The sequence below is a fragment of the Pseudophryne corroboree genome, chromosome 1 (genome assembly GCF_028390025.1).
Source record: "Pseudophryne corroboree isolate aPseCor3 chromosome 1, aPseCor3.hap2, whole genome shotgun sequence".
Classification (NCBI taxonomy): domain Eukaryota; kingdom Metazoa; phylum Chordata; class Amphibia; order Anura; family Myobatrachidae; genus Pseudophryne; species Pseudophryne corroboree.
The window spans coordinates 362,624,915-362,639,330 of record NC_086444.1 but is presented as its reverse complement, the minus strand read 5'-3'; the positions used below and the strand labels follow the sequence as shown (position 1 = coordinate 362,639,330).

Sequence of the window (14,416 nt, the reverse complement as noted above, 5' to 3'; positions counted from 1 at the left end):
GTCAGCGGGGGTGAGCGACTTTCTATAGTAGGACGCTATGGAAAGCTGTTCACCCCACCGTACATCTGCTGGTAATACCAACAGATGAACTGCGGCTGCCGGCGATGAAGCGGGAGCGCGCATAAGCGCTCATCGCTGGGGCACACACAATGGGCGGTTTTGAGCTGAAGGCATCTCAACACACCAAAAGTGATTTGCTTTAAGCTCAAAATCGTCCAGTATGTATGGGCCTTTACTCTCTCCAGTCCTTTATGCAATGAACCAATTACAATTGACAACATAAATAACTAATTAGGAGGCCAGTATCTATAGCAACATTTGCAATATAGTGGCCAAGATTTGCAATATAGAGGCCTAGTTCTCTTTGTCAGTTTGGCCAAGATAATGCACCTACCTTCCATTTCTGCAAAGCTAACATTTCTTCTGATCATGGTTCACTCCATAGGCTAAGAAGGACTTTTGTTTTCCACAAAAAGTAAAGGAACTGGAGCAGAAAACAGCAGGAAACAGACCCCTTAGTGGTTTGCTGGACAATGGGGGGTCATTCCGACCCGTTCGCTCGCTGCGTTATAACGCAGCAGTGCGAACGGGTCCTTGCTGCGCATGCGCTGGCGCCGTAGTGCGCCCGTGCATGCGGGACGGCCGAAGGCCGTAGCAGGACAGCGATCGCCTCTGCCTGATTGACAGGCAGAGGCGACCGATGGGCGGGAGGGGGCGAAACGGCGTTTGCCCGCCGTTTCGTAGGCGCAGACCGGCCAACGCAGGCGTGGCCGGACAGAACGATGGCGGGCCGCAGCGGCTGCGTGACGTCATACGCAGCCGCTGCGGGCCAAGGAGCGAGGAGTAGCGCCCGGCCAGCACGCTAAAGCTGCGCTGGTCGGGAGCTACTCCTGAAGTGCAAAGGCATCACTGCTGTGCGATGCCTTTGCACTTCTGCGAGGGAAACCGGCACTGACATGCGGGGCGGACTAGCCCTGTGCTGGGCGTCCCCCCGCATGTCAGGAAAGATGATCGTAGCTGTGCTAAATTTATTTGCAATCCAATGTGCAATCTGCAATCCCCAATGTGCAATCTGCCATATCTCTGGTTTGTGCAGCCTAACTTTGCAACCCCATTCACTGAGAGTTGAAATGCACCCCACACCCCCCAAAATAAATTATGGAGATAACTAGAAGTAACAGAGATTTATCAGATGGAGGATATGTAAACCTAAATATGTATTGTACAAAAGTTGTACAATATACATCTGCCTGTCTAAATTGATTTTTTTGCATCACTTGGCCATTTTGCTTGTTTGTGAAGAAGGTAATATATGTTTATACATTTTGTTTGTCTTTTCTAGTTGTGCCTTTTGCTATTTAGAGAGCTGGCCGAGAAGATTAGCTCATTGGTGTGGGATTCTGCTTGCACTCCAAACCCCTTGGAAACTATTCTAGGATCACTCCTGCATATAATTGGAGACCAGGTAATACATATTATGAATGAGCTTTATTGAGCAGCACAGATGGTGTAATGGTTAGCATTACTGACTCACAGCACTGAGGTCATGGGTTCAATTCCCACTATGGGGTATATTCAATAAGTGTCGGATTCATTCCGACATGCATTTGTCGGAATGGATCCGACAAGGACTATTCAATGTACGGCCAAATCCGACGGAGGTGTCGGAAAAAACTGCCCATATTGAATAGGTCCATATTGAATAAGTCTTTCCGACAAGATGGCAGCTTCCGACAGCTATTGAATACGGGCCCATCGCCATAACTGAGTGGAGTTTGTATATTCTTCCCGTGCTTGTGTGGGTTTCCTCCGGGTACTCTGGCTTCCTCCCACAATCCAAAAATATACTGGTAGGTTAATTGGCTTCAGACAAATTTAACCCTAGCGTGAATGTGTGTGCATGTACATGTGGTAAGGGATATAGGGCCTAATCCTTTTGTTAGCATGCTGGGGGGTGCCCATCGCAGTGCAAGGAAGCCCAGCATAGTGACCGCCACACCCCCCCCCCCTTCAACAAGCAGAAATTGCGAACGCATCGCAATTTCCGCTTGTTAGTAAAAATTAGGGTTGTCTCCTGCCTGCGCAATTTAGCTGCACTCGCAGGAGCCCGCCGCCATGTTCCCGATCGCGGCGGCTACGTGTGACGTCACGCAGCCACCGCGATCATGCCTCCGTTCGCTCCGCACAACGCTCCGTCTCCTTCGTGGAAACTGAGCGTTGCCCGCCACGCGGCCGCCTCTGCCTGATTTACAGGCGGAGACAAATGCATTTTCTGTGCCTCCGCAGAAAATGAGGACGCATGCGCAGGACGGGCGCTGCGCATGCACCTACATCTTTTTCTAATTTTTTTGCAGTTGGAGCGCACACCGCGATCCAAACTGAATCAGCCCCATAGATTGTAAACTCCACTGGGGCAGGGACTGATGTGAATGGCCACATATTCTCTGTAAAGTGCTGCGGAATTTATGTGCTTTGTATAAATAACTGGTAATAAAAAATAATAATAATAATACATTGGCCAAACGCCTTGTCAGTGGATCCTCACAACTGTCATCTCCATTTATACCCCTTTTCTACCTGAGTACTGGGTCCGATCCGGGATGTTCAACCCGGCTACAACCCATTTCGGCCCCGCCGTTTCCACAGCACTTCGACACGGGTTATTCCCGGGTCAGATCTGATTCCATTTAACCCGGGTAAGCTCTGTAAAAGCCTATTGATGTCACTCGTTACTCGGTTTTGAAACACGGGTAATGACCGTTTCCACTGCACAATACCTGTGACATTACCGTGTTACCGTGTTCAACCCAGGTAGCTACCCGGGTAGGATTCCAGGGTCACTCAACCCGTGTTGAGCCATTTCCATTTACTAAAAACCTGTGTTGATGCGCGACCCCCGTGCAAAAACACAGGTAAATTTAGCTAGTGGAAAAGGGGTATGAGTCATCTGCTGCTAAGTTAGTAGTTGTCCATGAGGCTAATTCAGACCTGATCGCTGCTGTGTATGTCCGGAACGTTGGGAGGGGCAGGCCGTGGCGACTATGTGACGTCACACGCAACCGCTGCGACCTGAGCAGCGACGAGTAGCTCCCTGCCAGCGCACAGGAGCTGTGCTGATGGGGAGCTACTCTACCAGTACAAAAGCATCACCGCTGTGCGATGCTTTTGTACTTGTGCGACGGGGCAGGGTCTGACATGCGGGGCGGACTAGGTCTGTGCTGGGCGTCCCCCCGCATGTCAGGGAAGCTGATCGTAGATGTGCTAAATTTAGCACATTTACGATCAGGTCTGAATCACCCCCTATGTTCACTTTGATATAACATTAACAGATGTTGTATGTAGCAAACTTAAAAATATTTAATTGTAACACAGTGTACAGAAAAGAACATTTATCAACCAACAAAAGAATTGCACATCATGTTATATTCAGAATTAGTGAATATATTACTCAGTTGATGAATGTTTTAACAGATGAATAGTTCCCCGAAAAACCTGTTTATTGTGCAGCATACAAGATAATATATACTTTATTTATTATTGGAGGCTTTCAGCTATTCTGCTTCAGGGTTTTTTGGAGGAAACTGAAATGCAATCTAAGCATTTTATAGTATTGATATATTATAGTAATTGTTATTGTCCATTTCAAGGGTAAGCAGATATGACCATTTTTTTAATATTGACAATGCTATTTATTAAATAAATGTACAGTTCTGTTATCATATGCAGTAAAATCATAAAATTTTTTTCTATGGTTTATAAATTAGAATTCAGTATTATAACGCATATTTACAAAAAAATAAATAAAACAAAATGAGCAAAATCAACTGAATTGGTATATAGACTAATATGTCACTCACAGATATAATAAGAGCAGAGCTGCTATGTTTTGCCTTACTGAGGTTATCATTGACTCTTGTAGAACGTAAGTCGAGATGTCAGGTTGTTAGCGGGAACAGCTGTGGCATCCCTGGTAAACACAGGACCGATAGAAGAGTCTGCAACTCAAGCAGCCGTGAGCCTTGTACAACAGTTTAACAATGGTGAGCAAGTTGCAATAATAATAATATGCAAATTGTACATAATAATACAGCATGATGTAGTGTTTGATTTCTCCTGCAGGGTCCACAGATTATCCACAAGATAACATTTGGATATAAGGTAGCGTCAGCGGAATGGCACCAATTGATCAAAGCTTTCGGCCTCCCATAATGCAACGGGCCAGTCTCCTATATCCCCGCCTCTTGGCTCAGGCAATTCAGTTTTTTGTTTGGTGCTGCAGGAGCCGGACCATGGTCAATGGGCTGCTGGTTTTTAGCAGCCATAAGCCTTTTTATTATTTTATTTTTATAGTCTTATTCTTTTTGAGCGATCTTTCTAAAAAGCATCTTATACGTACCTTAGGAAGAGTCGCTCCAACAACTCCTCGCCGGGTTGCGACGACGCTTACCCACTTGTACAGTGCTGTTTCGGCGGGGGTCTGTGTAGGATGTACTAGCAAGTCCAGCAGACGTTACTAGGCTGTGGCCGGAGCACGGGGAGAAGGCAAGGCGTTGGTTCCGCTTAGAGGGGGAGACGTGAGACACAGCCGCACTGTTTTCGGGATGGAGACTACCGAACAGTTGCTGACGCGGCTGCCATCTTGGGTGCACCAGCGCTAGGCCTCAGGGATCATAGGCCCCAAGAGTTAGTATGAGGCCGCGATCCCTGGGGTTGATGTCAGCAGTGGGGAGTAAGACGCTCCGCTGGTCACCCCTCCTCCCGGTTCATGACCAGTTTCCTCCGAGTCTCCCCCCGCATGAACTGATTTCCCGCTTCGGTCTGAGACGCTAGATACTAACTAAACCAGACGCAGCTTAGGCGGCTTTGTCACTGGTGCTTCTGTGTTCACTTGGGCGTCTGTGTTCACTATTAGCGTCTGGATCCACTCAGCGTTTGCTAGCATATTGATCAATCCTGGAAGCAGGGTTAAGTCTCCCTGTATCCAGCTCTCCTGAGGCAGGTGATATAGCACCGAGTCTCTACGTACCATATGAGCCTTGTAAACGTTTACTGCTGTTTCTTTCACTTGTGTGACTGAATACGTTAAAAGTCCTATACAAGGTAATGCAGCAATATGTTTTTCCTACATACCTGAAATGTATCTGTAGTTGAATATGTGTTCATATTGCCAATGTATACTAATGTATAACAATGTAACTGATTGCTAGTGTGGCTGCTGACTTAAACTGTGTTTCTGTCAGTTAAGCTTTCTCATATATCTGATCCTCAATGCTGGTACAAAGCAGGGAGGGGTCGGATTGTATATCACTTTAGCAAGCATTAGTGATTTCAGTCACAAATTGTGTAGTTAACACCAGTCAGGTGTGTGATTTGTTTATCATGTCAAAGAGAGGCAAGGGTGAGAAGGATACACTCTACACAGCTGTACCTACATTGATATCATGGTTGTCATGCAAAGCAGAACCTTCATGGGCATCATTTGCACAAACATTATCTAATATAGCTGAGCAAATAGTGCCAGCTCCAGTACCAGGTATAGGTTTCCCTATTAACCCTTACATGCAACATTCCCCCTGGATTATGACAGATCCAGTTCAGGAAGCTGCAGCCTTTCAACAAAAACAGGCTGAAAGGCCTAAGGTAATTAAATCACACAAACATGTAACATCTTCACAGTCTACACATGTATCGGAAGGGGACACTTCGGAGATGATTCCTCACATTCTGGGCCTGCATACAGAGATGATGACGAAGGGCCCAGCTTGGTAGATATATCTGAGCTAGTTAATGCTGTGAAAGCCATTCTAGGAGACAGAGAGCCTTTGATAAAATCAAGGCACCTGTGTTTATACGTCCAGAAACAGTCAGGACTGAATTTCCAGGAATCAGAGCAGCTGACGGAAATCAGGCCAGAGGCTTGGGTCACATCCAGTAAGAAGTATCCTTTTCAGGCTGGGGATTGTTTGAATAGGGAGGTTGCTCCCAAAGTAGTTATGCGTGGGATTCGACTAGTGCGTAAATCTACATTACCTCTGCATTCAACATCTGTAAATGATGTAACGATAAGGAAAATAGATGGTTTTCTTAAAACTGTTTTTCTCCTTCATCCTCTAGGGAACACTGGATGATCTTTACGGTGAGGTATAGATGGTGGACTAGTGGGAGCCTGGCACTTTAAATTGTTTAGAATAATGACTGGCTCCTCCCCTATATTCCCCCCTACAGACCCGTTTGAAAAATGTGCCCGAGGGAGCCGGTCCTCTCTCTGGGCTTCTCCAGAGATTTTTTCTATTTTGTCTGCTTTAAGAACTGAGGACAGACAGGAAGCCTACTGTCCGTGTCTGTCTGCACCGCGGGAGCTGATGGTGGGACTCTGGCACAGCTTGCTTTAGTCTGCAGCCAGAGATCCCGGCTACAAGGACATCAGTCCTGGAGGTAATTCCTTAGGAGCTGCATGCAGCGTCCTGTAAGGTACCCACAGCCTGTGCCCAGCCGTTTCAGCTTGGCAAGGGGTGAGTATAGCCCGGAGCTCTGACTAACAGAGTCTCCGGGAGAAGCACTTCCGAGAGGGCACTCTCCCCAGTGCTGGTACGGCGCTGGATGCGGTGAAACTACAGCGCCCGCCACTGCACTGTAAGGCTACACTGAGCAGCTTGAATTGTCCCTTTGAAACAGGGGTGGGGGGCAAAGCTACGCTACGGGCAGCTTCTCCTTCCCGGCGCTGCAGCGCCATTACGCGTTCTGCTTACAGCGTTATTCTGGCAGCGGGGCTGGCGTCCTGTCCACAAGGCAGTGGCAATCTTCTCACTCACACTCAGGAAGGACCACTAGTAGCGTGAGTTATGGGGGAGATAGAGAAGGAATGTAAATTTAATTATATACCTACAGAGACGCCTGTTGTAGTTAGTGTTCTGTGGCTATTGTCTTAGGGCGGCTGTGACTGGCCCACACCTGTATGCTCCCCCTTCTCTAAGGATTTTTTCAGTTTTTGTGTGTGGGCTGACTTTGACAAGGTGACAGGAAGGTGCACTTCTTGAAAGGCTTCACAGAAGCTATATGCCTGTAAAAAGTGCTCAGCCAAATTCACACAACAGATTGAGGGTTCCCTGTACTGTGATACATGTGAGTCAGCGAACCCAGTGGAAAGTCCTGCCACTATACACTATACACTCCTACTTGGATAGCTCAGCTGACTGGGGTCAAGCCTGATCTTTCTGCGGAACTGTATGTTTCTCGTAAGTATAGAGAAGCATCCAGGTCCCAGGTTTCACTACCCGAACCAGATTGGGCATAAAGTTTAGCCAAATCAGTAGAGGGGTTAAGAAGAACTTTGGGGACCTCTACATCCCCCACTTCCTTTTCTACGCAGACGGTCTCAAAAAAGAGACAATTACCAGTGGTATTACAGTCTGATGATTCAGACACTGAAGATTTACCTCCTTTAGAGGAGGGAGAGGTGGAACTACCCTCAGACACTGAATTAATTCAGGACAACACAGAAATTGAGTCTGAAGGGTTAGACGCTCTCATACGAGCAGTGCGCCAGGTTTTACAGATTTCGGATTCTGATCCAACTCCGCCGCAGCCTTGTTTTTTTACAAAAAACCAGCGGAGTGCTATTTCTTTTCTTTTCTCTGCAGAAATAGATAACCATTTTGTGTTAGCCTGGAAGTACCCTGATAAGAAATTTCAGGTAATGCGCAGGCTTTTGCTTACTTATCCTTTTCCAGAGGACAGTAGAACAAAGTGGGAAAATCCCCCGCTGGTAGACCCATCTTTATCTAGATTATTAAAAAAGACTATCCTACCGGATGCCAGTGTTACCTCGTTAAAGGAGTAGGTGGATCGTAGGTTGAAAATACATTAAAGTCCATATACACAGCAGCAGGGATATTTCTTCGAACCTACCATGGTGGGTCTTTGGCTTAATAAGGTTATAGAGGCCTGGGCAGATCAATTGGTGACAGGGTTACAAGCGGGTCTCTCTACAGATCAATTGATTACACTGGCAGAACATATCAGAGAATCTGTTGTTTATTTAGGTGGAAGCATCCAAGGATGCCGGAACCATTGGATCCAAGATATCTGCATTATCTGTTTCGGCACGCCAGGCGCTGTGGCTTCGGCAATAGCAGGTAGATGCTGAATCCAAGAAGGCGGTAGAGGCAATACTGTTTAATGGCGAATTTCTGTTTGGTCAAGAACTGGATACCCTGATCTCCAAAGCCACTGGTGGTAAGTCAACCTATCTTCCCTCTGCAGCTCCTACTCCCAGGAAGACTTATTCTGGTCCGTCCTTTCGTGTCCCATCAAAGTTCAGGGGATGTGGCAGAGGAGGAAACACCTCTTTTAGAGGTAACAGAGGCCGAGGTTATGCGGCATCCACAGCTGCCTTACCACAGGACCCTAAGCCTGCCGCTAAGCCCACAGCATGACGGGCTACCCTCCCTCCTGGGGGGATCCCAGGGTGGGAGCTCGTTTACTGAATTTCAAACAAGTTTGGTTGGAAACCTGCACAGATGCCCGGGTAAGAGATATCATTGTCCATGGTTACAGACTAGATTTTCAGTTCAAGCCTCCTCAGAGATTTTTTACAACAGGTTTGCCAGTTTCACAGGAGCGTAAAGATTCCCTTCTCCAGGCAATAAAAAGACTTCTAGAGATAGGAGTCATTGTTCCAGCTCCTCTCCACCAGCAGAAACGGGATTTTTTTTCCAGTTTATTCGTAGTACAAAAGCCGGACGGCTCTGCAAGGCCCATCCTGAATTTGAAGGATCTTAATTCCTTTCTGAGGGTATTCAAATTCAAGATGGAGTCCCTGCGCTCGGTGATAACCGGTCTGGAAGCAGGAGATTTTCTTGTGTCAATAGACATCAAGGACGCTTACCTCCACATACCAATTTGGCCTCCGCATCAGAGTTTTATCAGGTTTGCGGTAAAAGATTTGCATTTTCAATTCCAGGCCTTGCCTTTTGGTCTGTCTTCAGCGCCTCGAGTCTTTACAAAGGTAATGGCGGTGGTGATGGCACAATTACGATCTCAAAGGGTGACTGTTGTTCCCTACTTGGACGATCTACTCCTAAAGTCCCTGTTAGAAGAAAAATTAGTAAACGACATGAGAATAGCCCAAGCTTTTCTCGTACGACACAACTGAATCATCAGTGTCCAAAAGTCTTGCTTACAAACGACACAGCGGATTCAATTCCTAGGAATGATCATGGACACTGTGCGGCCAGTGGCAGATCTAGACTTAACTTTTAGGGGGGCGGTTTAAGAATTATAACTCCTCCCCCTAATCATAGCCCCTCCCACTTAGTAATACCCTTCCCGTTCGCTTCTAAAATTTCCTATTGTTGCCATTACTAATAAAATGTTGCCAGTTAGTGGAGAGAACCCTGCGCACTGGTGATACAGACTGGCGAATCGCCATTCCTTCCATCAGAGGTGGTAGAGGCTAAGACACTAGGGCAATTTAAATATGCATGGGATAGACATAAGGATATTCTTACAAAGAAATAAGGATCACATAAGGTTAGAGATAAAAATAATGTAAAAAAAAAAAAAGGGGGCAGACTAGATGGGCCAAGTGGTTCTTATCTGCCGACAAATACTGTTTCAACAGCACACAGATTAAGACGAAATTCACATTATAGCACACTGAATGAGCCGACATTCACATTATAGCACACTGAATGAGCCGAAATTCACATTGTAGCACACTGAATGAGCCGTAATTCACATTATAGCACACTGAATGAGCCGAAATTCACATTATAGCACAGTGAATGAGCCGAAATTCACATCATAGCACACTGAATGAGACGAAATTCACATCGTAGCACACTGAATGAGCTGAAATTCACATTGTAGCACACTAAATGAGCTGAAATTCACATTGTAGCACACTGAATGAGCCGAAATTCACATCGTAGCACACTGAATGAGCCAAAATTCACATTATAGCAAGCAGAATGAGCCAAAATTCACATTATAGCACGCTGAATGAGCCGAAATTCACATTATAGCACACTGAATGAGCCAAAATTCACATTATAGCACGCAGAATGAGCCAAAATTCACATTATAGCACGCTGAATGAGCCAAAATTCACAATATAGCAAGCAGAATGAGCCAAAATTCACATTATAGAACGCTGAATGAGCCAAAATTCACAATATAGCAAGCAGAATGAGCCAAAATTCACATTATAGAACGCTGAATGAGCCAAAATTCACAATATAGCAAGCAGAATGAGCCAAAATTCACATTATAGCACGCTGAATGAGCCGAAATTCACATTATAGCAAGCAGAATGAGCCAAAATTCACATTATAGAACGCTGAATGCGCCAAAATTCACAATATAGCAAGCAGAATGAGCCAAAATTCACATTATAGAACGCTGAATGAGCCAAAATTCACAATATAGCAAGCAGAATGAGCCAAAATTCACATTATAGAACGCTGAATGAGCCAAAATTCACAATATAGCAAGCAGAATGAGCCAAAATTCACATTATAGAACGCTGAATGAGCCAAAATTCACAATATAGCAAGCAGAATGAGCCAAAATTCACATTATAGAACGCTGAATGAGCCAAAATTCACAATATAGCAAGCAGAATGAGCCAAAATTCACATTATAGAACGCTGAATGAGCCAAAATTCACAATATAGCAAGCAGAATGAGCCGAAATTCACAATATAGCACACTGAATTAGGCAAAATAATGCAGGGACATAATGCAGGGAGAAATGGGACACAGGGGACACCCCCCCCCCCCCCCCCACCACCACCACCACCACACAGACACACACGCACACACGAGACACCTACTCATAGATGGCACACACTAGAGGCCGGGTCCCGCCGCGTTATTGGGAACTGGTGGAGAGCGGTGCAGCGCGGCGGGGGACGAGGAGAGAGAGAGCGTCCTAACGCGCGTACAGGGAGGAGGGGGCGTGGTCAGAACAGAAGCTGCTGTACGCGCGTGAGGACGCTCTCTCTCTCCTCGTCCCCCGCCGCGCTGCACCGCTCTCCACCAGTTCCCAATACCGCGGCGGGACCCGGCCTCCATCCCGGTGGCGGTATATCTAGGGGGGGCGTTCGCCCTAATCGCCCCCCGCTAAATCCGCCACTGTGTGCGGCAGAGGATTTTCCTTCCTCCAGACAAGATTCAGTCCATTCAGGAAATGGTTCGTCTGGTCCTTCAGCATCGCAGAGTATCCGTTCATCTGTGCATTCAACTACTAGGAAAGATGGTAGGGGCCTTCAAGGCAGTACAATACGGCAAATTCCACTCCCGGCCTTTTCAACTAGATGTCCTTTCTCAGTGGTCTGGTTCGCATCTTTTCATGCATCAGATAGTTCAGCTACGACCTAGGACACATCTCTGTCATTGCTTTGGTGGCTGAACACGACAAATCTGTCCAAGGGGAGAACCTTTATTGTCGCAGATTGGGTGCTCCTCACAACTGATGCCAGTCTCCGCGGATGGCGAGCATTTGGACTCCACAAGAACGGACTCTTCCTATCAATATTCTGGAACTTCGAGCTGTCTACAATGCTCTTCTATTGGGGTTTCATCTCCTACAGGGGCGTGCAATATGTGTGCATTCAGACAACGCCACTGCAGTGGCATACATAAATCGTGAGGGTGGAACCCACAGAAGGGCAGCCATGAAGGAAGTAACCAAGATACTGTTATGGACAGAAAGGTATGCAGTGGCAATATCGGCAGTGTTCATACCAGGAGTGGAAAACTCGGAGGCCGATTACTTAAGTCGTCAGGATATGCATCTGGGCGAATGGGAATTGCATCCTCAAGTTTTTCAGCACCTGGTAAATCGATGGGGATTTCCGCAGATAGATCTCATAGCGTCCAGACGGAACCACAAACTTCCTCTGTATTGCTCTCATGGCGAGACGGTGGATGCACTGACAGTTCCTTGGAATTTCCAGTTTGTGTATGTTTCCTCTGTTACCGCATCTACTCAAGCGGATCAAATGAGAAAGGGTCCGGGTCTTCCTCATAGCGCCAGACTGGCCTCAAAGAATGTGGTACAGCGACCTACATTACTTACTCATAGACCACCCGTGGCTTCTACCTCTACGACAGGATCTGCTAATGCAGGGACCTTTCATTTATCCAAACTTACAGCGGCTATGTTTGACGGCGTGGCTGTTGAAAGGGAAATCCTAAAGCAAAAAGGAATTCCATCACTAGTTATCCCTACGATGCTGAGTGCTAGAAAGGAGGTCACTTTAAAGCACTATTACGCATATGGAAAGCCTACATCTCTTGGTGTGAGCAGTGTCCGTGTTCTGCTACTTCTTTTGCATTACCTACTCTTCTACTTTTCCTCCAGGCTGTTTTCTCAGCTGGATTAAGTATTGGTTCTCTCAAGGTTCAAATCTCCGCCCTTTCTATTTTTTTCCAGAAAAAAATTGGCCTTACTCCTGGAAGTACAGACCTTCCTTCAGGGGGTTATTCACCTTAAACCTCCATTTATCCCTCCTACAGCTCCTTGGGATCTGAATACGGTGCTAACCTTTTTACAATCATCTTTATTTGAACCACTGGAATCGGTGGAGTTGAAATTTCTTCCGATGAAGGTAGTTTTACTTCTAGCTCTGACTTCGGCGCGGCGGGTTTCCAAATTAGGAGCTCTGTCGCGCCGTCCTCCATATTTAATATTTCATGAGGACAGAGCAGAACTCCGCACTCATAGGTCTTTACTACCTAAGGTTGTTTCAGCATTTCACATCAATCAACCTATTGTAGTCCCAGTGCTATCAGACGATTCTCCTTCTACGAGATCCCTGGATGTAGTTCGGGCCCTATGTGTTTACGTAGAGCAATCAGCTGATTTGCGCAAAACGGATAATCTTTTCATTCTCTAAGATGCTGTCAGGCCTGGTTGGGCTCGTTGGATCAAATTTACCATTAGGCAGGCTTATCTCGCAGCCTCTCTTTCACCACCGAGTTCGGTTTCAGCCTACTCCACTAGATCTGTTGGCTCTTCCTGGGCTGCTGCTAGAGGAGTTTCTCTGACACAGTTGTGCAGAGCAGCAACTTGGTCTGGGAAACATACATTTATAAAGTTCTACAAATTTGATACCTTTGCAGCTTTGGCTTCTCGGTTTGGCCGAGCGGTGCTTCAGAACTCTCATCGTTTTCCTGTCCGTGTTGGGAGCTCTGGGACGTCCCCACCGTAAAGATCCTCCAGTGTCCCCTAGTGGATGAAGAAAATTAGATTTTGCTACTTACCGGTAAATCCATTTCTCCGATTCCACAGGGAACAATGGACTCCCTCCCAGCGCTGGGCGTTTTTCTTGTATTTCTTGTGTTTGTTCTTTTCTCCAGATTAGGAGATTGTTGGAGATTTCTCTCCAGTTCAGTTGACTGGTGACAATTACTGTTGTGATTGTTGTTGTTTGGGTTGTCCTTGTTTTCCTGTTTCTGTAACTCACCACCTCCTCTGTTCGAGTCTGTCGAGCCGTCTCCTCTCGGGCTCAGTTTTCAAACTGGTCTAGACTCTATAGGGGGGGCATAGAGGGAAGGAGCCAGTCACTATTCTAAACAATTTAAAGTGCCAGGCTCCCACTGGTCCACCATCTATACCCCACCATAAATATCCCCCAGTGTCCCCTATGGAATCAGAGAAATGGATTTACTGGTAAGTACCAAAATCCTGTTTTCCCTGTCAGGGGCAGTCGGGTGGCCAGCCATGGCCACAGCATGGATGGTAAAAGGTGGCGGCCTGGGCTGATGCATTGGAAGATGATCTTTTATTGGCTACTAGAGAAAAAAAATACCATATTGCACATATTAAACAGGCAGCTATTTTTATAAGAAGCTGCCTTGGATATGGGTACAGTAGCTTCTCAAAAAGGGTACTAGAGTCTTTGCCTTTTACTGGAGATATTCTTTTTGGTAAAGAATTAAAACTGTATTCTGGAATCTGAAGCAGACTCTAACAAATTGAAGTCTAAACCTAAGTTTCCAGCTTTTCGGTCCTTTCAGACCCAAGGAAAAGCGAAAGGACAGGGTTACGGCAAACAGTCCCAATCAGATAGGTCTGGAAAGACTAAAAAGCATTGGGCTACCAGAGGGCCTGCTTCCAAACCAGAAGATAAGCCATCAGCCTGATGGCACGGGGCTCCACCTGGGGTATCCCAGGATGGGAGGTCGGCTTCTTTTATTTGCACAGAACTGGCAGCAGTCCACCACAGATGCCTGGGTGCAAGAAGTGGTATCTTATGGTGATGCTAGAAGTTCCGATGTTGGTGTCAAAGTCAGAAAAATATCCCCATACACACTGCCATATTTGCACCGCACACTGGTCCGCGCTGCGCATGCGTACGCTCTCCCGTGAAGGCGCATACCCGCAATAGCGTGCACCCGCGGGCGCACG

The 14,416-nt window shown here is 46.6% G+C and overlaps 1 protein-coding gene across 4 annotated transcripts in view; it reads left to right on the top strand.

The window, feature by feature from the left end:
• Window positions 1-14,416, top strand: part of LOC135070944 (tRNA (32-2'-O)-methyltransferase regulator THADA-like) — a 181,482-nt gene that overhangs the window by 35,726 nt on the left and 131,340 nt on the right. For all 4 annotated transcript variants that reach the window (XM_063964801.1, XM_063964802.1, XM_063964800.1 and 1 more), the window contains 2 exons: window positions 1,343-1,465; window positions 3,920-4,040. In XM_063964801.1, coding sequence (XP_063820871.1) covers window positions 1,343-1,465; window positions 3,920-4,040 — 244 coding nt within the window. The remainder of the gene's footprint in view (window positions 1-1,342; window positions 1,466-3,919; window positions 4,041-14,416) is intronic.